This window comes from Heloderma suspectum, chromosome 4 (genome assembly GCF_057233095.1).
Source record: "Heloderma suspectum isolate Gila_16-S chromosome 4, 16-S_ref, whole genome shotgun sequence".
NCBI lineage: Eukaryota > Metazoa > Chordata > Lepidosauria > Squamata > Helodermatidae > Heloderma > Heloderma suspectum.
In genome coordinates this window covers 7,639,529-7,661,785 of record NC_139461.1, presented here as the reverse complement: position 1 = coordinate 7,661,785, position 22,257 = coordinate 7,639,529, and the positions used below count along the sequence as shown (strand labels likewise).

The following is a 22,257-nucleotide window of genomic DNA, read 5'->3' as shown; positions in this document are numbered from 1 at the left end:
TCGATGGCCTTGTAGGCCCCTTCCAACCCTACTATTCTATGATTCTATGATTTGCCAGTTATCAATCAAGCTGGTTGCCATAATCTTGGGTTGAGGTTTAACTGCTACCCAGCTTTTGCACTTTCTTCTTTCACCGTCGCCATGAGGTTCCTCAGCTCCTCCTCGCTTTCAGCCATCAAAGTGGTATCATCTGCATATCGGAGATTGTTAATGTTTCTTCCAGCGATTTTAACTCCAGCCTTGGATTCATCAAGCCCAGCACGTCGCATGATGTGTTCTGCATACAGGTTGAATAGGTAGGGTGAGAGTATACAACCCTGCCGTACTCCTTTCCCAATCTTAAACCAGTCCGCTGTTCCATGGTCGGTTCTTACCGTTGCTACTTGGTTGTTATACAGATTCCTCAGGCGGAAGACAAGATGACTTGGTATCCCCAGCCCACCAAGAACTTGCCATGATTTGTTATGATCCACACAGTCAAAGGCTTTAGAATAGTCTATAAAACAGAAAGAGATGTTTTTCTGAAACTTCCTGGCTTTCTCCATTATCCAGCAGATATTGGCATTTTGGTCTCTAGTTCCTCTGCCTTTTCTAAACCCAGCTTGTACATCTGGCAATTCTTGTTCTATGAATTGCTGGAGTCTACCTTGCAAGATCTTGAGCATTACCTTACTGGCATATGAAATAAGTGCCACTGTTCCATAGTTTGAACATTCTTTGGTGCTTCCCTTTTTTGGTATGGGGATATAAGTTGATTTTTTCCAATCTGGTGGCCATTCTTGTGTTTTCCAAATTTGCTGGCATATGGCATGCATCACCTTGACAGCATCATCTTGCAAGATTTTAAACAGTTCAGCTGGGATACCATTGTCTCCTGCTGCCTTGTTATTAGCAATGCTTCTTAAGGCCCGTCAACCTCACTCTTCAGGATGTCTGGCTCTAACTCACTGACCACACCATCAAATCTATCCCTGATATTGGTATCCTTCCTATGCAGATCTTCCGTATATTCTTGCCACCTTTTCTTGATCTCTTCTGCTTTTGTTAGTCCTTGCCATCCTTGTTTTTGATCATACCCATTTTTGCCTGGAATTTACCTCCGATGTTCCTAATTTTCTGGAAGAGGTCTCTTGTCCTTCCTATTCTATTATCTTCTTCCACTTCCGCGCATTGCTTGTTTAAAAATAATTCCTTATCTCTTCTGGCTAACCTCTGAAATTTTGCATTTAATTGGCCATATCTCCCCCTCTCGCTGTTGCCTTTTGTGATCCTTCTTTCTTGGGCTGCTTCCAGTGTCTCAGCAGACAGCCATCTTGCCTTCTTGGTTTTCTTTTTCTTTGGGACTTTTTTTGTTGCCGCCTCCTGAACAATGTTGCAAACTTCTGTCCATAGTTCTTCCGGGACCCTATCTACTAAATCTAGTCCCTTAAATCTATTCCTCACCTCCACTGCATATTCATTAGGAATATTAGTGAGCTCATATCTAACTGATCTGTGGGTCTTCCCTATTCTCTTTAGTCTGATTCTGAATTGTGCAATAAGAAGTTCGTGATATAGGGTTTACTCCCAGGTAAAGTGTCCACAGGATTCAGCCCCAACCTAATAATTCATCCGTTACACTTTCAAATCTAAAACTATAAATATACTTTATTACAGGGGCGATGTTGTTTTAATTAAAGATGTAGAACAGAGCTTTCCAAACTTTTCATGTTGGTGACACACTTTTTAGACATGCATCATTTCGTGACATGGTAATTCAGTTTTACTAGCAAACCGGAGGTTAAACTAACCCATTATAAGAGATATGGACACGTACATAAATTGTAATAACGAAATGTATGGGGTAGAACATATCTCATGAAAACCTTTCATTTATATTTTTAAAAATATATGATTTGTAAGATAATAACATACATTGTTGTCATTTATGAGTAACAGTATGTAAATATGTGCAAGAAAATTTGAAAAATAAGTAAAATTAACTAAAATATTTGCAATACATATTAGGACACATAGGCCCAGGTAGGAACTCAGCTGCAAAAACACATGAAGTAGAGAAGCAAAAGTCCAACAAAAATGGTGTAAATATATATGTCTCACTACAAGGCTATATTGCTGTAAATATTTGCAATGCCTATGTCCAGAGTCCAGTTCCAGCACTCTCCGGTGGTACACTGCCGGTGGGTGGTTAATCCACAATTACAGCAGAGTAAAAATAAAAATAAATGGCAGAAATCAAATTATAAGTGCCACGTGGTAGGAGGCTTGCTGTTTGCCACATTGAGTTTGGGAGGGTGGCCTCCCTTCAGCCAGCAGCAGGTGGGTTGACTGGGTGACAGCCTGCAGCTGCGCTCGCCTGGGTGATTGGGAGCACACTGATTCTGAGGTTTCTGGCCTCCACTGAGCTCTGTTCCGACTGGCCAAGATGGCAGACGGCCCGCTTGGTGCAGTCCCAGGCAGCGTTTCCACCCATGCTCTACTTTGGCCTGGCTGCGCAGGAGCGCGGTGCAGAAGTCCACGAAGGGCACGCTCGAAATCTCACAGGGCTGGTGGCCGCTGCCACTTCTCCGTGCTGGCGTCGGCCAAGCTCTGCTCCCAGGGTGGCGCCTCCCCCCTCTCTCTTTGCCCCACGCCTCTACCTTGCCGTACTGCTCCAACACCGCCAATCATGTGTGCCCTACGTCACGACACCACATGATCCTAAAGCAGCTAAGCCGTAGCTGCTTTAACATTAGCTGCTTTAGGAAGTTCTGGGGGAGGGGCCAAGGGAAGCAAATGCGAGTAAGGAAGCTCCGCAGTGCCCTTCCGCACAATTTTCTGCATTTCGCGCGACACACCTACACACTGCCGCCGACACACTAATGTGTTGCGGCACACAGTTTGGAAAGCTCTGATGTAGAGCGCCAATTCTGAGAACATGAAAATGAATGCTCTATAGTGACACCTGGTGGATAAACGAATATTGGTCGCAAAAGTATCCTACAAAACACAGGTTTTTGTGGGTCTTTTGCTCTGAAAGAGAGATGCATGGCCAACCAACTCTTGTCACCTTCCTGAGAGTCCTAGCTATAGGTTCTCCATCGCTGGAGGTACTCAAGTAGAGACCGGACAGGGATGCTTTAAACTGGATTCCTGCACTGAGCAGGGAGTTGGACTTGATGGCCTAAATCGCCCCTTCAAGCTCTATGACAGTATGTTTGAAAGTAAGCATCTAGTCCTCATTGATTATACAGACGAAGCTTAAATGTGATGGTGATATGTGCTAAGTGCTGAAAAACACAAATGAAAAGACCGATACATTAACACTGTACAGATGCCAACCAAAATGCAGAACTTACCACTTCCATCTGTCATCCTCCACTTTTTCTTTCCTGTGTTCCTCCCCCTTCTTTTTCTTCTTCGTTGCATCTCTGTCCTCGCCCTCTGCTTTCCTCTTCTGGGAGCCCCTCTCAGGCCCCGTTTTTAGAGGAGCTCTTTTGCTCCTGTTTCTCTTGGCCTTCTCTCCCATGCTGTCCTCTTCTGTCTCTTGTGCTTTGCTCTTCTTCTTTTTTGTAGGCTTTTGCTCTTCAGAGTTGCGTTCCACCTTGATTTCAAAGGGCATCGCAAGCGCACGACCACTTTCTGCCATCTCCTCTTTCTCCCGCTCATGCATTTCCTCACCAACACCCTCCCTTTCCACTCCACTCTCTTTATCACTCTCTTGTTCAGCCTTTGTCTCTCTCTTCTTCTGAGAGTTCCTCCTTTCCACTGCACCTTCACCCTCCTGTCCTTTGGTCTTCTTGTCCCTCTTCGGACACTGCTCCTTATTCTTCTGTTCCTTTGCTCCTTTTAAGTCCTCCTGCTCCAGAGCCCTTGCATTGCCCTGGCTTCCTAGTCTCTCCTCCTGCATTTCATGATCCTCTGTCTCCAGTTTCACACCTGAAACACTCTCTTTTTTCATTCTGTCCTGACTGTCTTCCACTGCTGTGCTGTTTGTTTCTGGAGAGAGCGACACTTTCTTTGCCTGCTGTCTGGTAACCTGTCAAAAAGAAAGTGTGTGGGCAGGGGAGAAGTTTACCCTACAGAAAGCTGTGTGGCTATCTTGTGATTGCACTGCACAAGGCTTTGGTAGGAGCAGGAAAATTCACTATCCTGGCATTCTCAGTGCGTGCGTGCTTGCTTGCTTTATTTATTTATTTGTTTGTTTGTTTCATTTCTATACCACCCAATAGCTGAAGCTCTCTTTTTTGAAACACAAGTTTTTAACCCCCAAGGCTTTTTTGAAACACAAGTTTCTAACCCCCAAGGCTGCAAAGGTAGGCTTGAACATATATAGACAGGTTTTAAAAATTATGCATTGTTTGGAGAAAGTGGAGAGCGAGACATTTTCCCCCTGCTCTAGTACCACCAGAACTCTGGGTCAGCCAATGAAGCTGATGGGCAAAACACTCCAGGCAAGTCAAACAACGCATTTTTTCATACTGTGTATAATTACTTTGCTGCCAGGTGATGTGTCAACGGCCTGGGCTAAGATATCTTGAAAAGGGGGTCAGAAATAAATTCAAATCTATCAATGGCTACTAGTCATGCTGGCCCAATGGACCCCTCCAGGTTCAAAGGCAGGTCCTGGGAGACAACAAAGGGAGAGATACTGCCTTCAGACCTTGCTTAAGCAAGGCCACTGAGGGAAACAGGATACTTTGGTCTGGTCTGGCCTGGCAGGCCTCCCCTCATATTCATATGCAAATCCTGATGAAATCTCAAAAGCTAGAGAGGGGCCCATGTAGGATGCCCTGAGGACAGAGGTGGGCCTTAGGAGCCTGGCACAGCCCTGCAGAAACAAAAATAAGTTATGCAAAACGACCACGTGCAAGACCTGCTTAACTCACAGAATTTATACCAGTCACTAAATCCCACTTCTCTTGGCACAGAATCTGGGAGATCTTGATGGAAAATATATTTTATTTTAGCATAGACCACACACCCCACTCTCTTTAATGGTCAATACCTCTAGTTATTGAGATCTTCAAACTAAGAACTGCAGTTGTACAAAATTCCACTGTACTTACTGCCTTATTTTCATTCCTAGTCACACACAGTCTCTCTTCTGTTTCCAGCCTAATTTTCTTTGCCGCAGGCTCAGCTCTAAAATGCAAAGACATCACAGGGGCCCTTCACACATGCATATAAAAAGTCTGCTGCATTTTCCCATGAGGTTCCTAATCCAGCTCTAGGGAGGTGACCTTTCATATACTTGTAAGGTTTATTTTAGAATATGTATATACCACTTCCCATTTTAACAATCCCAAAGTTGTTTACCACCAAGTATAAAACCCTTTCTATCCTTGCTTGCTCGTGAGCCTCTTATCCCACTCTTACCTCAATTGAGGAACCCCATGGCCGTTACATGCTGCGAAGTCCATGGTGCTCTCGAGGCCTCTGGAAGAGAGAAGAATTCAAGGTGCCCTCGTCAAAACATGCCACTAGGAATGTTCTGAAGGCACTATGGAATCTTACCATCTAAAACAGAAAGATTTTGAGACAATATAAGATTTCATATTAGGTCATGGGGCACATCTGACAATTTGTTTTTATTTATTTATTTCATTTATTTCATTTCTATACCGCCAATAGCCAGAGCTATTGTTCAGGTTTCAACAACAGGTTTCTGGGACGCAAAAGAAGGGAACCCCAGCAGAGGTGCCCAGCTGCCCACATCCTCTCTATGACACTTGCCACTGGGGGTGGATTGACATTACTTTCATGAGGGACCCACACTACAGCCAAGTCCAGCCTGCAGTCAGAGCGACGGTGGGGAAAGGATGAGCATGACCACAGTTGCTGGGCAACCACCATCATACCACACTTCCCTGCCCTTTGAGCCTAGCCACTCCCATGTCCATCTTTCCTTCCCTGGAATGGCCCCAGACTCATGTGGAGCCTTTGTCAGTTGCCCAAAAGTGATACAATGAAAAGCATCAGTGTTCAGAAAGCCTCTGCTCTGAATAGATCAGAGACTTCAGCCCTGCCCTGCCCCAAACACAGCAAAGCAGGACAATGAATCCCAGGTCCATTCCAGGTGGCTGGCAGAGACAAGGGGGCTTCTGGTGGCAACTTACCGTTCCATTCACTTTGATCATCCTCATCAACTAGCATGAGTTCAGGCCTTCAACTCTGGTCCAAGTCCCCCTCTCCCGCTGAAGTTAGGTGGGCTACTGTAAGGATCAGGGCCTTCATGGTTCCAGCATCCTATTTGCAAAATGCTCTCTCAGGGTGGCCCTAACTAACCTGCACTCTTTAGGAGAGCAACCGAGGCACGATGATGTTTTAAAAGAATTCTAAAATGCCCTTTGACTTTGACACAGGATGAAATTTATTGCTGTTTCTCCCTATGTTACGCTATAGGTATTTATTAAATAATATAACCAAGATTCTCGCAGCACCTTAAAGACTAGCCAATTTATTCTGGCATCAGCTTTTGTTGGCTATAGTCCGCTTCATCGGATGCATGGAGTGTTATTGAGGGTTTCAGGCATATATATATTTGGTGCATGTGAGAGGGAACTGTAAACCATGACTAGGTTCACACGATCATGGCAGGGGAAATAAGCCACGGTGGCTTATTTCCCCCACTGCTTCTGCCAGGCGCACGCCGGCGGAATTTGTTGAATCACCCTTTCTGGCTTGGGGTTTGCGTGTCGTGCAAACCCGAGCAGCATGGCTTGCTGGAGTGGCAGTAAGCCACGTTGTGTGAAGCAGCCCAGTGAGTCAGAAGAAAATGAAATACAGAAAGTACTGGCAGTTACAATCACGTTATTATCAGTGGCCGTCCACAAAACAGTTGCTGCTGATAACACTAACATCCTGGCACGAAGTAACCCAGTTAACACATGGAGTGGGATAAAAATCCTTTATCTTGATTCAAGGATAGAACTGAACCTGTTGATGAATTCTAACTCAGCAGATTTCTACTCTAATCAAATCAGAGAGAGACTGCTGAGTTGTAGTTCATCAAGAGGTTTGATCCTATTGTCAGAGGCTTGAATCAGGATAGTGGATTTTTAAATATCACACTATGTGTGTTAACTGGCTTAGCTACTGCCAGGATGTTTTGTTTTCTGCAGCAACTGTTTTGTGAACAGCCACCGTTAATAACGTGATCGTCACTGTCAGTACTTTCCACAGTGGCACCGAAGCTCTGCAACTCTTTTCCTGCAGAAGGGCCATGCTGCTCCCTTGAGGCAAGCCTTCCTAGAGCAAGCCAAAACTATATTTTTACAGAAAGCATTTGGGGCTCTCTGATCCATGGAAAAGGATTTGTTTTACTGCTGTTGCCTTTTATTTATTTTTATTGCTGCTTTTATTTATCGCATAAAGTACCAGGTGCGTTATAGGACCACCTATTGCAGGAAACTTAATGTCTGGGAAGCTGTCTCCCGAGGGCAGCAAAAGGTCTTCTGCCCAGAATCATACAGCCCATATCATGGAAAACTGCTTAACTGGAGCCCAAGATGGACATATAGTTGTAACGACGAAAGGGGGGCACACCAGTGGACTGGCACAATCCTGAATGCCTGTACAGGATGCCCCATATCCATTGCTTGAGTTCTCTCTGCCAGTTTACCAGTACAAATAAAAACACACAGTTTACTCTGCACAGGCTCTTTAAAGAAATGGGCCAATTCATATAAGTCTAGCTCTGAAAACTAGAAAAGAGGCTTTCAAGACTGATTAAACTATTTAATTAAAAACTAAAGAATTAATCTGGAATAAATCCTAGCTGTTGTGACTGCCCTCACAGATGCCAGTGTGGATTATAACCATGGTCCCATATTTTATATGGCTTCATCTCAGAAAATCCATTAAATGTATAGCTTCCTCTTTTGTACACACCATCAGATGCCTAAAGATGCAATCCTATGTAAGGTACTTGGGAAGAAGCCCCATGGAGCACAGCAAAACCTACTTCCAAGTAAGCCTGCACAGAATCAGGTTGCAGCTCATGCAAAGCCTCTTTATGGGATCACTTCCACAATCATGCCTTGACCTTTTTCTGCATGGAAGGCTTGCCTCGGTACCTGGACTTCAACCATTCTGACCATGTCAACGGAAAGGTTGTTGAAGTATGTTTAAGGCACAATCAGTCAGCATTACTATGTCTAAACAGCCCTGAAGTCACAACTGATCTCTGGGGAGCTCATGCAATTCAGGGATGCTGGGTAACAACAGTTTCCAGCTGGCTTTATCAGGCCAACCCAGCAGGAAACTAATGTTAGCCCAACTTTGCAAAAAGGAATACACTGGCTGGGTTCACGCAACACAACAACCCACTCAAACTTGAGTCTGCATTGTTGTTGAACTGTGGGTTGTTGTGTTTTGTGAACCCAGCAGCACTAACAAGCTATGGCTTGTTATCCACGAACAACCCGCAGTTGACAACCCAACAACAAACCATGGGTTCTCTTTGTGGGTTGCTTGTGGCTAACAAACGATGGTGTGTTAGTGTGTCTGGGTTCACACAACACAACCCCCAATTCAATGACAACCCACACTCAACCTTGAGTGTGGGTTGTCGTGTTGTGTAAACCCAGCCAATAAGGGCTCTTGTAAAATTATTGAAATTATTTCTGAACTATTTTCTCCACAGATCTAACGGAATAGAGCAAGAATTAAAAAAAAAAACTGTACACACTGTTCAAGAACCATCCCTCATACCATCTAATAATACTAGAATGTAAGATCATCTGACTATCCAAGCTGCCCAGGGCAGAAAATGCCGTGCTCCTCAGGATCCAAAACAGCAGGTGCTACCTGGCTGTGGTTGCCCGGTAGCATATGTGGGATGAGGGAGACCTGTTCTCCCCTATAATCGGCCTGGAACTTTCACAGAGCAGCAGCTGAAACAACAGTAACATCCAAGGCCTGGGGAGGGGATATTTTACCTCATCGTCCCCTAAAGCCTTCATCAGTCACCATCACGCCCTCTAATAGTGAACTTAGTTGATGAGTGCCGACACAAACAGAGCCAAAAGAAGGATACTGTGCTGAAGTAAAAAGGGGAGTAATCAACACGATCAGGGGAACTGTGAGGTTTGCAGAAATAAATAACATACGCTAAGGGGACAAAAAATAAAAATAGGCCAATGAGGACTGAGCATGTGACTAGCCATGAGATGCTGAGTGTCATTTGGAAAAGGGAAATGGAAAGGGGGGGCACTTGCTTGAGCGAGCCTCTAACAGCTTCTAGTATCCTGGAGGAAGGGGCATGGCTGGCTAGCTGAAAATCTGGATAGGAGCACTTCAGGATCAGGGCCAGCATGCATCTAACTACCAGCTGCTGAGGATGACAGGGGGCTGGTGGCTCCAATGTCCATGGGGGTGTGAATCTGCTGTGGGTTTCAGTCAGAACCAGTCAGTAGAGTTGTGACTGGTTCTGACTGAAACCCGGAGCGGGTTTACTGACATCGGCGCCACCAGCCTCCACTGGTAGGAGGGGTTATTGCTGTCATGTCCTGCTTGTGGCAACATGATGCTAGACAGGCCCCTGGTCTTTTCCAGCAAGGCTCTTCTGGTTTTCACTTCTCTTTTTTCCAGGTCCCACCTGTGTCGCCTTGTCAAGAGAAATGTGATTATGGATGATGTACCTTGGGAAGAATTAGTGCCTCAATTTTCTGGTTTGCTTGCTTCCTCCCCATCTCTTTTGCCTTTTGCATGTTGTATATTAAACTGCATGCACGCAGACAGGGAGTATGTGACTTTCTAAGTCTTTGTACAGCACCTAGAAATCCTTAGGTGCTTAAGGATAACAATTAGAAAAATCCAGTGAAATTGATGAATAGTGTGGCAGAAGACAGAGACAAAGTGCCTTGTTTCACACTGCACAGAATTAACTTGCAGAATTCACTGCTACATGATGTGGTGGCGGACGGACCTCGGGCTAGATTGCTTTAAAAGGTGAATTTCATTAGTTAAGTTTGTATCATGTAAAGTGCTTTTTCTCTGCCCTGTCTATCCATTTCATTGAATGATTCTTACATATTACATCACAGAAGCATAATCTGGAACCTTGCTGAATGACCACAACTCAGTTTTAAGGGAGTAAGAGTGTTGACTTTACCATATTTGCTTGTATTCTGGTTCCCTTTTGAACAGTTCTTTTTTTAAAAAGAAAAGGAAAAAAAAAAGATGCTATGATTGCACTTTTAAAACAGAACAAAACTTCAGAACAACCCAATTGAAATTTCAAAAAAAAATCTGATTTAAATTTTTTTAAATATGTATTTCATCCTCCCTTGAACAATGCAATTTCTCCATACAAAAAGGGAATGACTGACCATGAATCCAGTGGTGGTGCTATGGGAGATAAACTGAGGATCTTTAAACTGAGCCTGAGTACCTTGAAACATAAAGACATGTCTGCCTCATTCCTAATGGAATACACTGCACATCCAATGAAAATATTTATAGCTGGCTGGGGGATGCTGGAAGTTGTAGTCCAACATATGTAGAGGCATATATGTAGGACCAGGCTGAGGAAGGCTGATCTACTGCTTGCCTTCAGATATGACTAGGAAGTGATTACTCTCAATATTAGATGAGTTTTTCTTTTTGATGGAAGCAGTCCAAGAATTAATCTTCAAGTCTGTCATGCATTATTTTCCCCCTTTGGAGGCCTTAAATCCGAAGCTCAGTATGCTTCTTGCTTGTAAACATCTGTCATCTCTAACTAATATCAGTAGCAGCCCTATTATTAGGGCTCTCCACGTGCCGTCCTGCTGCCGCCATGGAAGCTCATGAGAAGGTGGGTCTTTCAGGTCACCTCGTCCCAAGCCATACAAGGCTGCTGCTCCCTAGCAAATGGTATTCAGAGGCACACTGCCTCTGAAACTAGAGTCAGCTATGTGACCCTTGTGGGCTGTAGTTATGAATGGATCCATGAATTCACAAACTAGTTACAGCTATGGCTCTGCCTCAAGAAGCTGCTCCACCATAGAGATGGGAGCAAATGTACGAAGCTGGGGGCTGAGCAGATGGAAGACGAACGCAGACAAGGAGCTGTACATCAGGAAGTTTGCCTGTGGTATGTATGGAAGTTCAAACTATGGTCTGGATCATGCTTCCTGAACCCGGCGTGCTCCAGATGAGTTGGACTACACTCCCAACATCCCCATCTGGCATGGCCAATGGCTATGCTGCCTGGAGGTGATGGGAGCTGTCGTCCAACACATCTGGAGGGTGCCAGGCTGGGGAAGGCTGGTCTAGCGTCCTAGCACAAACCACGCTTTGGTATAATGTCTGAACTGGGCCAATGACTTAAATCAGACCTTGTTGACTTAAAACAAACACTTTAAGTGGCCTCATTTAAACCAATCCATATTGCACCATCCTCTGTGCATTCTGGAAAGTTACCCCAAATCCCCACTAGAAAGAAAGGGAGAGCGTTACAACATAACTGCAATGCTAAGAGCTGCCCAGTTCCGGCTAAGCTATTTAAGTAAATAAGCCATCAGCACTAGAAAACAGAAAACTAAAACTCAATTGAATTTGGATAATCTGCTTAAATTCAAAGTAGAGTGTTCTGAATCAGTGACCCAGTTGTGAAGTGCTGGGTACTTAACTTGTTAGCTTACTATTGTTTTTACAACAGACTGCTTATGAGAAAAACAATCAAGGACTCATTTATACTTTATCTTATCAATCTACCTGCAAGGGAACAGAGGGTGAAGATGGACATTCTCAAGTGGGATAGAAACTGGGTTGAACCCATGTTCTCTGCCCTGAGGAACACATGCCTCAGAACGCAGCCAGTGTGCATCACAGCCAGCGCTACAGTATGCCTACTTCACCCTAATTCTGTGTCGCTGGAACATTGTTCATGGTTTGGGACATTCAGCAGAGGCTGGTGGCTCTCGTGTCAATGGAGCAGTGAATCCGCACCGGGTTTCGGTCAGAACCAGTCAGAACTCTAAAGGAGCTCTCCACTTAAGAGTTCTGACTGGTTTGGACTGAAACCCGGTGTGGATTCACCGTCCCACTGACACTGGAGCCACCAGCCTCCACTGGGGACATTTTCTCCTTGACAAGGACTTCAGGGCTTAAACCGGAAACCGAAGGATCTGGTGCCAGCAGGCTGCCTATAACTCTTCCTGCTTGGGGACAAAGGCAACACAGGCAGGTCCCGTCAACCCTGCAACTGGCAGGCAGCGCGAAGCCTTTGGATTGGTCACACCTTCCGCCTGCTGCACGTCAGGCTCCACCTCTCGCTTTTGCTGAGCCTCTAGCACCTGGCCTCAGGGGTCCTGAGCTGGCACAGACATGCACACAAGGCTCCCTTCTCACTCTATGAGGCTATGATCGTGCTTACTTGAGACCTAAAGGGCTGGTTGCTTACCTGGACAATCTCCCTTCCTCCGTCAAGGGAGGTCTGGATGGCGTAGATCCAGCCTGCTCCTGAAAGAGAAAGGACCGTGTGGGTATCCAAGAAGCATATGGAAGGGTTGAAGAAAAAGTGTCCAACACATCACATTTTGGGATCAGCCTTGCACAGTCATGGGTATAGGGGAGCCTGAAAGGGTTCGGGTCCTCGAGGAGATTCCAGGCCCCTTGCCTGAATTTTCAGCTGTCATTTGCTTAAAAATTAACCGTCGTGTCCTTTTGGAGTGGGGAAATATAAGGAGAAGTGTGCAGCCTCCTACTACCCAGCCAAGAGGTCAACGGGCTCCCACCTTCCAGTGTTCTGGCTCATGACAGGCATGACTGCACTGTGCAACATGCAATAGATGCCCACACTTGTTGGCCAGTCACTTTGCCATGTAAACCATCCACCTTCTCCTTTAACTTTCAGATTCATTTCCCAGCATCACCTCTCATCTCGCATGACGTACCTGATGGCGTTTGGGCTTCTCCGTCTTCACAGTGCCATTTCCATCTCCTGCCTTCTTGCTTGGCACTTTCTTCCTGCCAGCCTCCTCTAGCTTTCGAGAGCTTCTTAGCAAAACAAGTGAGTGGAGAGATTGGAGGGATGTAAGAGTGAGTTTGATGCCAAGCGTTGGCCTGTTGATTGCCTCTGCTCTGCACCCCGCCACCTTCTGTGGCTACCGTAGATCACTGCAGCTACCTTGAAAGGGGCTAAATCGCTCATGTTTGGGTCTGAAACAAATGCTAAATAACTAGCACAGTAGTAGGGATTACAAAACCCCAAAACGTCTGCATCAGCCCTTTAATACGTTCATAAGAACTTAAGAGCCCTGCTGGATCATATCAAGGGTCCATCTAGTCCAGCATTCTGTTCACACAGTGGCTGTAACCTTATGGACACTTAAGTGGGAAGTTGGGAGTAAGCGCCATTAGGCTCAGTGGGATTTATGTCTGAGTAAATACACACAAGACTGGCAGGCTTCACAGGAGATTTATTTTTTCCAGATTAATCACTTTGTATTGAAGTTTTAAGCACGTATATTTGTGCAAATGATAAAGGGGGCTGGAATCTCCCTCCCCCAATCAACAGCATGAATAGGTTCAAAGCAGTGATAGCCTGAAAGAAAGGTTTTTTTTAAGGGGTGGGGGATGTCCACACGACACACTTAAATGGGTTGTAGAGCCATTATTTCTTTCCAGGGAACAGTGATTTGGTGAGAGAATTGATCTCTGATCTTTAGCAGAGAATACTCAGCATCCTCTTCAAACCACAACAGCCAGGCTTGCCAGGGAGGGGGCAGGAAGCCATGAGTTAAAGCGATATAAAACCAATACAAGTTTGTAGTCTTGGCAGGGCTTGAGGGAAAGGCAGCTGAAAATTAAGATAGAAAAGGCCTAAAACCAATTTGTGCGGAATAGAGCAGATCAAATGTTACTGGGCAAAAGAGCCCTCTTGAGGTGTTGGATTGTAACTCCCACGGTGCCCGGCCACCCACGCTTGCAGTTTGACAGGGAGTTAACCTTTGGGCCCATGACATGAAGCTTATAGCATCCAATACAGATTTTCAAATCAGTGCACTGGTTTTTAAGGAAGCTCCAAAGAGCTGGATTTATGGGGAGGGCCATAGCTCAGTGACAAGAGCAAAGGCTTTGCATGAACACAAGAACAAAAACAGTGTTTCCGTGGGTGAACTAAAGCTGGCACCTTCCAGATGCTGGACCAGATGGACCCTGGGTCTGATCCAGCAGGGCTCGTCTGATGTTCGTAGGGCTCAAGGCACACCACATTAAAAATAAACAAAAGCTACCTGGAAATGGTATTCTCCTGTAATGGCTTCTCCTTGGAAATAGTTTTCTTGTTTGGATCTTTCAAATCAGGAGACTGCAAGAGAAGAGCAGATAAACAACTTAGGGTGCAGGCAGATACACCTACAATTTCTAAAGTGCAGCTGTCTTAGCCTGTTGCAGCAAAACCAACAAAGAGTCTTGCGGCACCTTAAAGACTAACAAATTTGTTCTGGCATAAGCTTCCGTGCACTATTGTGCACTTCATGAAATGCATCCACTGTAACCATTTCCAGAGTGTAAACGTGTCACTTTGTTGCAGCAAACACATCAAAGAGGGGCTGTGCAGATGACACGACAGCCCACGATGAGGCTGTGGCATGTGCGGCCACCATTTTGACGCAACTCCTGCTCAGGGGCTGTCGTGTCGTGCAAACCTGGCGAGCATGGGTTATACGAGGGCTAAACAACCTCTGCATAACCCTAAAACAGACCATGGGTTACATGAGGGTTATTTAACCCTTGTATAACCCACGCTGGCCAGGTTCGCATGACATGACAACCCCAGAGTAGGGGTTGCATATGCAACTTGGCGCCTGCAGGGAAGCCGTCTGAACCCAGTCAGAGTCATGGGATACTGGGGTTTTTTTCTATTGGTGGTTGGGCTTGGCTTCCTCCTAACTACAACCCTCAAACAATATGTATGCTTGTCTCCAAAACCAATGCTAATTCCCCATTTCCTGATTTTGGAGGCTAAGGTTATCAATGGCTACTACTCGTGACGGCTGTATATTGCCTCCAGCATCAGAGGCAGTCTGCCTCTCGATACCCGTTGCTGAGGACAATGACTGGGAGGGTGCTGTTGGACTCATGTCCTACTTGCGGGCTTCCCGTGGGCAGCTGGTTGGCCACTGTCTGAACAGAATGCTGGACTAGATGGGACTTCGGTCTGATCCAGAACAGCTCTTCTATTGTTCTCTTCCCTACAATGCTTCAGTCATGCGGTCTACTTTTGTTCTCAAGCATATGTTGGACACATTTAAACAACTGTTTCAGGCCTCAGGTGTGTTTTGTTTTGTTTTTACACTTAAAAACCTGATCCAGGGGATTGCGGGGTAGCCTCACGATTACCACAATCAAACCTGTGCACACTCCTTCAGCAGCAAACGGAAAGCATCAGTTCATTCTGGGAGAGAAGAGTGCATGCCTGTCCTAAAAAGGAAAATGAAGTTCCACAGCCAGCTCATCACTCAAATTATTTATGACTGGATGCACCCTAAGAGCGCATATTCAACTTAGAAAATTCCAACATGGTGCCACTTCTCCCTTCAAATCAGAGGCTCTTCTGTGAAGAATCTGGGTTAACCATTTAGTCCTTTCCCTAAGGCAGGGATCAGCCTTTCTGCCAATTTTTATAGAATCACAGAAACACAGAATCATAGAATAGTAGGGTTGGAAGGGGCCTACAAGGCCATCGAGTCCAACCCCCTGCTCAATGCAGGAATCCAAGTCAGAGCATCCCTGACACATGGCTGTCCAGCCTCGTCTTGAAGGCCTCCAGTGTGGGACAGCCCACCGCCTCCCTAGGGAATGGGTTCCATTGCTGTATTGTGCTAACAGTCAGGAAGTTTCTCCTGATGTTCAGCCAGAATCTGCCTTCCTGTCACTTCAGCCCATGATTCCGTGTCCTGCACTCTGGGATGATGGAGAAGAGATCCTGGCCTTCCTCTCTGTGACAACCTTTCAAGTACTTGAAGAGCGCTATCCTATCTCCCCTCAGTCTTCTCTTCTCAAGGCTAAACATGCCCAGTTCTTTCAATCTCTCCTCATAGGGCTTTATTTCCAGTCCCTGGATCATTTTCGCTGACCTCCGCTGAACCCTGTCCAGTGTGTCTGCATCCTTCTTAAAGTATGGCACCCAGAACTGGACACAGTACTCCAGATGAGGCCTAACCAGTGCTGAGTAGAGGGGAACTAGTACTTCCCGGGATTTGGAAGCTATACTTCTATTCATGCAACCCAAAATAGCATTTGCCTTTTTTGCAGCCACATCACATGGTTGGCTCATATTCAGCTTGTGATCGACAACAATTCCAAGATCCTTCTCGCTTGTAGTGTTGTTGAGCCACGTATCCCCCATCTTGTAACTGTGCATTTGGTTTCTTTTTCCTAGGTGCAGAACTTGGCATTATCCCTAATCATTCTGATCTTTTCTGCCCAGCACTCCAGTCTATCCAGATCACTTTGAATTTTGTTTCTGTCTTCCAAAGTATTAGCTATCCCTCCCAATTTTGTGTCATCTGCAAATCTGATCAGCATTCCCTGCACCTCCTCCTCCAAGTCATTCATAAAAATGTTGAAAAGCACTGGGCCCAGGACTGAGCCCTGCAGTACCCCACTCGTTACTTCTCCCCAGTTTGAGAAGGTCCCATTGATAAGCACTCTTTGAGTTCGATTCTGGAGCCAACTGTGGATCCACTGGATCGTTGTATCATCTAGCCCCCTTTGAGCTAATTTGCTCATCAGGAGATCATGGGGCACTTTGTCGAAAGCTTTGCTGAAGTCGAGGTATATTATGTTCACAGCATTCCTGCAGTCCACAAGGGAGGTGACCTGATCAAAAACTGAGATCAGATTCATCTGGCTGGATTTGTTCTTGACAAATCCATGTTGGCTTTGAGGAATCACTGCATTGTTTTCAAGGTGCTTACAGATGGATCGCTTTATAATCTGCTCCAGAATTTTCCCAGGGATTGATGACAGACTGACTGGTCTGTAGTTCCCAGGTTCCTCCTTTTTGAAGACAGGGACAACATTAGCCCTCCTCCAGTCATCTGGCACTTCCCCCGTCCTCCATGATTTCTCAAAGAGAATAGACAGCGGTTCTGAGAGTTCTTCTACCTGTTCCTTTATTACTCTAGGTTGCAGTTCATCTGACCCTGGAGATTTGAACTCATTCAAAGTAATTAGGTGTTCCTTGACCATATGCCTATCGATCTCAAGCTGCAATCCTGCCCGTTCAGCCTGTACTTCGCCTTTGCCAGGGGGCTGATAGACCCTCTTTCGGGAGAAGACTGAGCCAAAGTAGGAACTGAGCACTTCTGCCTTTTCTTTGTCATCTGTTATCTTTTTGCCATCCTTATTTAGTAGCTGAACCATCATTTCTTTCCTCTATCTTTTACTACACATTTATCTGAAGAAAGCTTTTTTGTTGCTTTTAGCCTCCCTCGCTAACCTCAGCTCGTTCTCAGCTTTAGCTTTCCTGACGCCATCCCTGCAATTCTGTGCTACCTGCCTGTACTCTTCCTTTCTAGCTTGGCCTTCCTTTCACTCCCTATATGTGTCCTTTTTTGTTTTCAGGTCTTCTCTAAGCTTTCTGTGAAGCCACATTGGCTTCTTCTGTTGTCTTCCACCTTTTTTCTTGTTGGAATTGTGTCTTGAGAATTTCCTTTTTTAAAAACTCCCACCCATCTTGGACTCCTTTTCCCATCAGAGTCCCTTGCCATGGGACCTTACTTATCATTGTTCTGAGTGTATTAAAACTGGCTTTCCTAAAATCCAGGGTACGTGTTTGGCTACACTCGGCTTTTGCTTCCTTTAGAACCAAGAACTCAAGTATAACATGGTCGCTTTCCCCCAGAGTTCCTGTAACTGCTACTTTATCCACTAAGTCATCTCTGTTGGTTAGGATCAAGTCAAGGATAGCTGATCCTCTAGTTCCTTCCTCTACTTTCTGTAGGAGGAAGTTATCCAACACACAAGTCAGGAATTTCCTGGAGGGGCCATGTTTTGCAGAATTTGTCTCCCAACAAATATCGGGGAAATTGAAGTCCCCCATTACTACTATATCATGCTTCCTTGAAACATTGGCTATTTGCTTTTCAAAAGTTTGATCCTCGTCTTCTCCTTGGTTGGGTGGCCGGCAGTAGACTCCAACCACCATGCTCCTTTTATTCTTTGCTACATTTATTTTGATCCAGATGCTCTCGATGGGGCTACCAAGCTCATCCTCCTGTATTTCTGTGCACAGATATGTATTTTTCACATATAGTGCAACCCCACCTCCTTTTCTGCTCCTTCTGTTCTTTTTGAACAAGCGATATCCTTAAATTGCTGAGTCATCCCACCAAGTATCAGTTACACCTATGAAGTCATAATTTCCCTCCCGTATTAAGAGTTCAAGTTCGTTCTGTTTGTTTCCCATACTCTGGGCATTAGTATATAGACATCGAAGACTACGTGCTTTGTAGTCTGGCTTTCTTCCTACATGTTTCTAAAGGCTATTATTCAGCGCTACAGGAGCTGTTCTCTCCATTGTGGTGCATGAGCCTTTGTCCATTATTACCCCCATCTTTACATCTCCCTCCCCCGCAGGATTCAGTTTAAAGCCCTCCTGATGAAGTTCTTCATGCTGTGGCCAAACACATTCTTCCCAGCCTTTGTGAGGTGCAACCCGTCCCTTGCCAACAGCCCATCTTCCAGGAAGTATAGCCCGTGGTCCCAGAATCCAAATCTCTCTCGTCAGCACCACCTTCGTAGCCAGTCATTCACCGAGAGTATTTTTCGTTCCCTTTCTATCCCTCTTCTAACTACTGGAAGGATGGATGAGAAAACTATCCGGGCCCCAAAGTTCTTGAGTTTCCTTCCCAAAGCTTCAAAGTCTGACGGATTTCTTCGTAGCTCCGCTTAGCAGTGTCATTTGTTCCCACATGGATGAGAAGAAAGGGATACCTGTCAGTGGGCTTTATGAGTGCAGGCAACCCTTCAGTCACGTCTCTAATCTGTCCTCCCGGAAGACAGCATACCTGGCGAGTCCACGGGTCTTCACAACATACTTGGGTTTCGATCCCACGCAGCAAGGAGTCTCCCACTACTACCACTCTTCTCTTCTTCTTGTTGTAGGCCTGGGTTTCATCGCCTCTGCTTGGCTGACCTTCCGCCTCTTCCTCGCTCTCCTGCGGAGTCCCCTGTAATTCTTCCTCTGCAGGCTGCCCTCCAGTCACATCCTCAAGTACCTGAAAACGGTTCCATAGCTCCACTGCTTCCACTGGTGCAGAGTGGCTTCTGGTTCTTCTGCTCCTGTCACGCTTTTCCAAGGAGTATCCTCTACTTCATTTTTCCACACCTCAGCATTTAGACAATGTTAATTAATTTGCATGCACATTAATGCCATGTAATAGTCAAGGATGCTTTTACATTCCACATAGCTCGACAGCTAAAGAGAAGGTCCAGGATTTAACTGGAGTTGAGTCCTGAAATATTAGGAGTTTGCTCCCAAAAAGCAAAGCTTTACTTAAACTACCAATTAAACTCAGTAAAGCCTGCAATCCTTTTTTAAATTTATTTACGTATGTGCTTTTTAAGTCAACATTTCTATGTGAATCTTCTAGTATTTATGTTACAACAGCTGTATCTGAGATGTTTTCTACCCTCCTTGTGCATAATGGTTTATTTAAAAAGAGAACAGTGGCAAATATGCCTTCATTTTTCCTCTTCCCTACCCATCCCTTTTTTCTTGTGTGTCGTGAGACCATCTGATGGTTTGTAAGCCACTCCAACAGTCTTCTTGGCTATGGAGCTGGGGAAAATACTTTAAATAAATATAGTTGGCTAAAGAACTAGATACAATAGAAAAAGAATCAAACCATCTGTGACATTTTATAGACCTGGCTCGCACTTAACGACAACCCATTGGTTTAAAAACTCATGGGTTGTCGTGCATGAGGAGAATGGACATGGTTTGTTATTGGGTTAACCACTGGATTGCTTAGCCGATCGTGAATTGCTGAACCGATCACGTGCTGCTGAGTAAAAGCAACCCATGTTCACTCGTCTCCGACAACCCATCAGTTTTTAAACCAATGGGTCACTGTTACATGTGAACAGCACATGTAAATGAAATATTATCCATCCATACAAGAGACATGTTCATCTAGCTAGCTACCTGTCCATCTAACCCACCTTTTCATCGCATTGAATTTCTTCCTGCTCACTGGCAGGCACTTTTTCCCTTGGTTTCTTTGGCCTGTTGGGTGCCCTTGACACCAGATGCTGCTTCCTATTTCTTGAAAAAAGTACAAATAGTATGGTTAAGAAGAACAAGCCCCAAGAAACTGGAGACAAGAAGGTAAAAAACAGACCATCACGCCCCCCCATACTACCAATACGGCCACTTTCCCGCCTCATCACTCATGTTGCCCCAGCCCAGCCGGCCACAACCTGGTGCCTCGGTTATGTTGACTGGTGGAGAAGGGAGTTGCTGCCCAACACATCTGGGCTGGCCCAATCTGAATGGCTTTAAGAGGGAGATTAGGCAAATTAATGGAAGATACAGCTATCAATGGATACTAGTCCTGATGGCTCTATATTACCTCCAGATTCAGAGTAGCCTCCCTCTGTGCACCAGTTGCCAGGGAACTGGTGCACAAGCGGGAAGGTGCTGTTGCCCTCCTATCCTGCTCTGGGGCTTCCCAGAGGTACCTGGTTAGCCACAGTGGGAAATAGGATGCTAGACTAGGTAAGTCTTTGGTCTGACCCAGCAGGGCTAACACCAGCCTGGAAGAGAGCGATTTTCAGCAGAAAACCTGGGGGGGGGGGGTGTCCAGATCCAGAACACATTCTGGATCAGGGCCCCATAGCTGCTTTTTCTCCATAGAAAAGCAGCCAGGCTAAGCATGCTTGTCACACGTAGTTTGACGGCAATACACATTCATATTTATATAAAATATTATATATATTTATATAGCACCCTTTGAGCAATCAAAGCATTTTGCACACGTTACCTTGATGGGGGAACCCTAGCTCAGGGGTGGAGCACATGGAGAGGGAGACATTTTTCTCCCTCTCTCATAATACTAGAACCCAGTGGGCTCATCCCGTGAAGCCGATTGGTGGGAGATTCAGGACAGATAAAGGAAGTCCTTCTTCACACACCTCAGTGTTAAACTGGAATTCACTTCCACAAGATGTGGTGATGGCCACCAATTTGGATGGCTTTAAAAGGGGGTTGGACAAGTTCCTGGAGAAAAAGGCTATCAATGGCTACTAGTCCTGATGGCTATGTGCTCCCTCTAGTATCAGAGGCAGTATGCCCATGTACACCAATTCTTGGGGAATATGGGCGGGAGGGTGCTGTTGCACTCATGTCCTGCTTGCGGGTTTCCCGTGGGCAGCTGGATTGTGACTGTGTGAACAGAATGCTGGACTAGATGGACCTCTGGGCTGATCCAGCAGGGCAATTCTTACAGTCACGTGCTTTGCAGGTTCAATGCCTGGCACCTCCAGTTTAAAAGATCAGGTAGCCGGTGGTACGGCAGACCTCCCCCACCTAGAGCAGCCTCCTCCAAGTGAGTGCTCTCCAAATGTGTTGGACTGCAATTCCCATGCTGGCTGGAAATGATGGGCATTGTAGTCCAACACATCTGGAGGGCACCTGCTTGGGGAAGGATGACCTAGGGAATTGCTACCAGTCAGGACAGTAACACTGAGCTAGATCAGGGGTGGGGAACCTCTTGCAGGCTGAGGGCCACATTCAGTTTTAGGGAAGCTCTCGGAGGCCGCATTCCAGTGGTGGGCAGGGCCAAAAATACAAAAAGCACCAGCATATTGTATCTTAACGCTCTTGCTGCCACTAGCCAAGCCTTAGGAGAGGCATTCCAACCTTTTAGAATTGGGGGGAAATGTACAAATGCCTCAGAATCACACAACGATGGATGGTTGGGGGAAAGAGGCACGCCAGGGTGAGGGGGTGTGGCCTCCTGGGCAGCTCCAGAGGGCTAGACTGGGACCCCAGGCTGGCTGGATTTGGCCCGCAGGCCTGAGGTTGCCCACCTTGCTAGATGGAGAAACAGGTTGACCCGGCCTAAGGCAAATTCTAATGCTCCTGTCTCAATAACCCTTTCAAAAACCATGCAAGAGAGGCCATTATTATTGTCCCCATACTACAGCTGAGGTTGTGTGGCCAAGAACCATTTAGCTAAGGCCACTGAGTGAGGCCGTGAACAAAGCAAGGTTTGACCCGGTTGAGGAAGAGAGATGTTCTCTCTCTGCCAAATGCCACCCCCTCCCCATCACTGT

At 45.8% G+C, this 22,257-nt stretch overlaps 1 protein-coding gene across 2 annotated transcripts in view; it reads right to left on the bottom strand.

Annotated features, from left to right (window-relative positions):
* TOP1MT (DNA topoisomerase I mitochondrial) overlaps positions 1 to 22,257 on the bottom strand; it is a 51,795-nt gene that overhangs the window by 23,879 nt on the left and 5,659 nt on the right. The window contains exons 3-9 of one of the 2 annotated variants that reach the window (XM_084848598.1): positions 20,143 to 20,245; positions 14,205 to 14,278; positions 12,864 to 12,966; positions 12,371 to 12,429; positions 5,359 to 5,418; positions 5,049 to 5,124; positions 3,339 to 4,018 (exon numbers count right to left, since the gene is read on the bottom strand). In XM_084848598.1, the coding sequence (XP_084704724.1) occupies positions 3,339 to 4,018; positions 5,049 to 5,124; positions 5,359 to 5,418; positions 12,371 to 12,429; positions 12,864 to 12,966; positions 14,205 to 14,278; positions 20,143 to 20,245 (1,155 nt within the window). The remainder of the gene's footprint in view (positions 1 to 3,338; positions 4,019 to 5,048; positions 5,125 to 5,358; positions 5,419 to 12,370; positions 12,430 to 12,863; positions 12,967 to 14,204; positions 14,279 to 20,142; positions 20,246 to 22,257) is intronic. The other variant, XM_084848599.1, reaches the window with a different exon arrangement.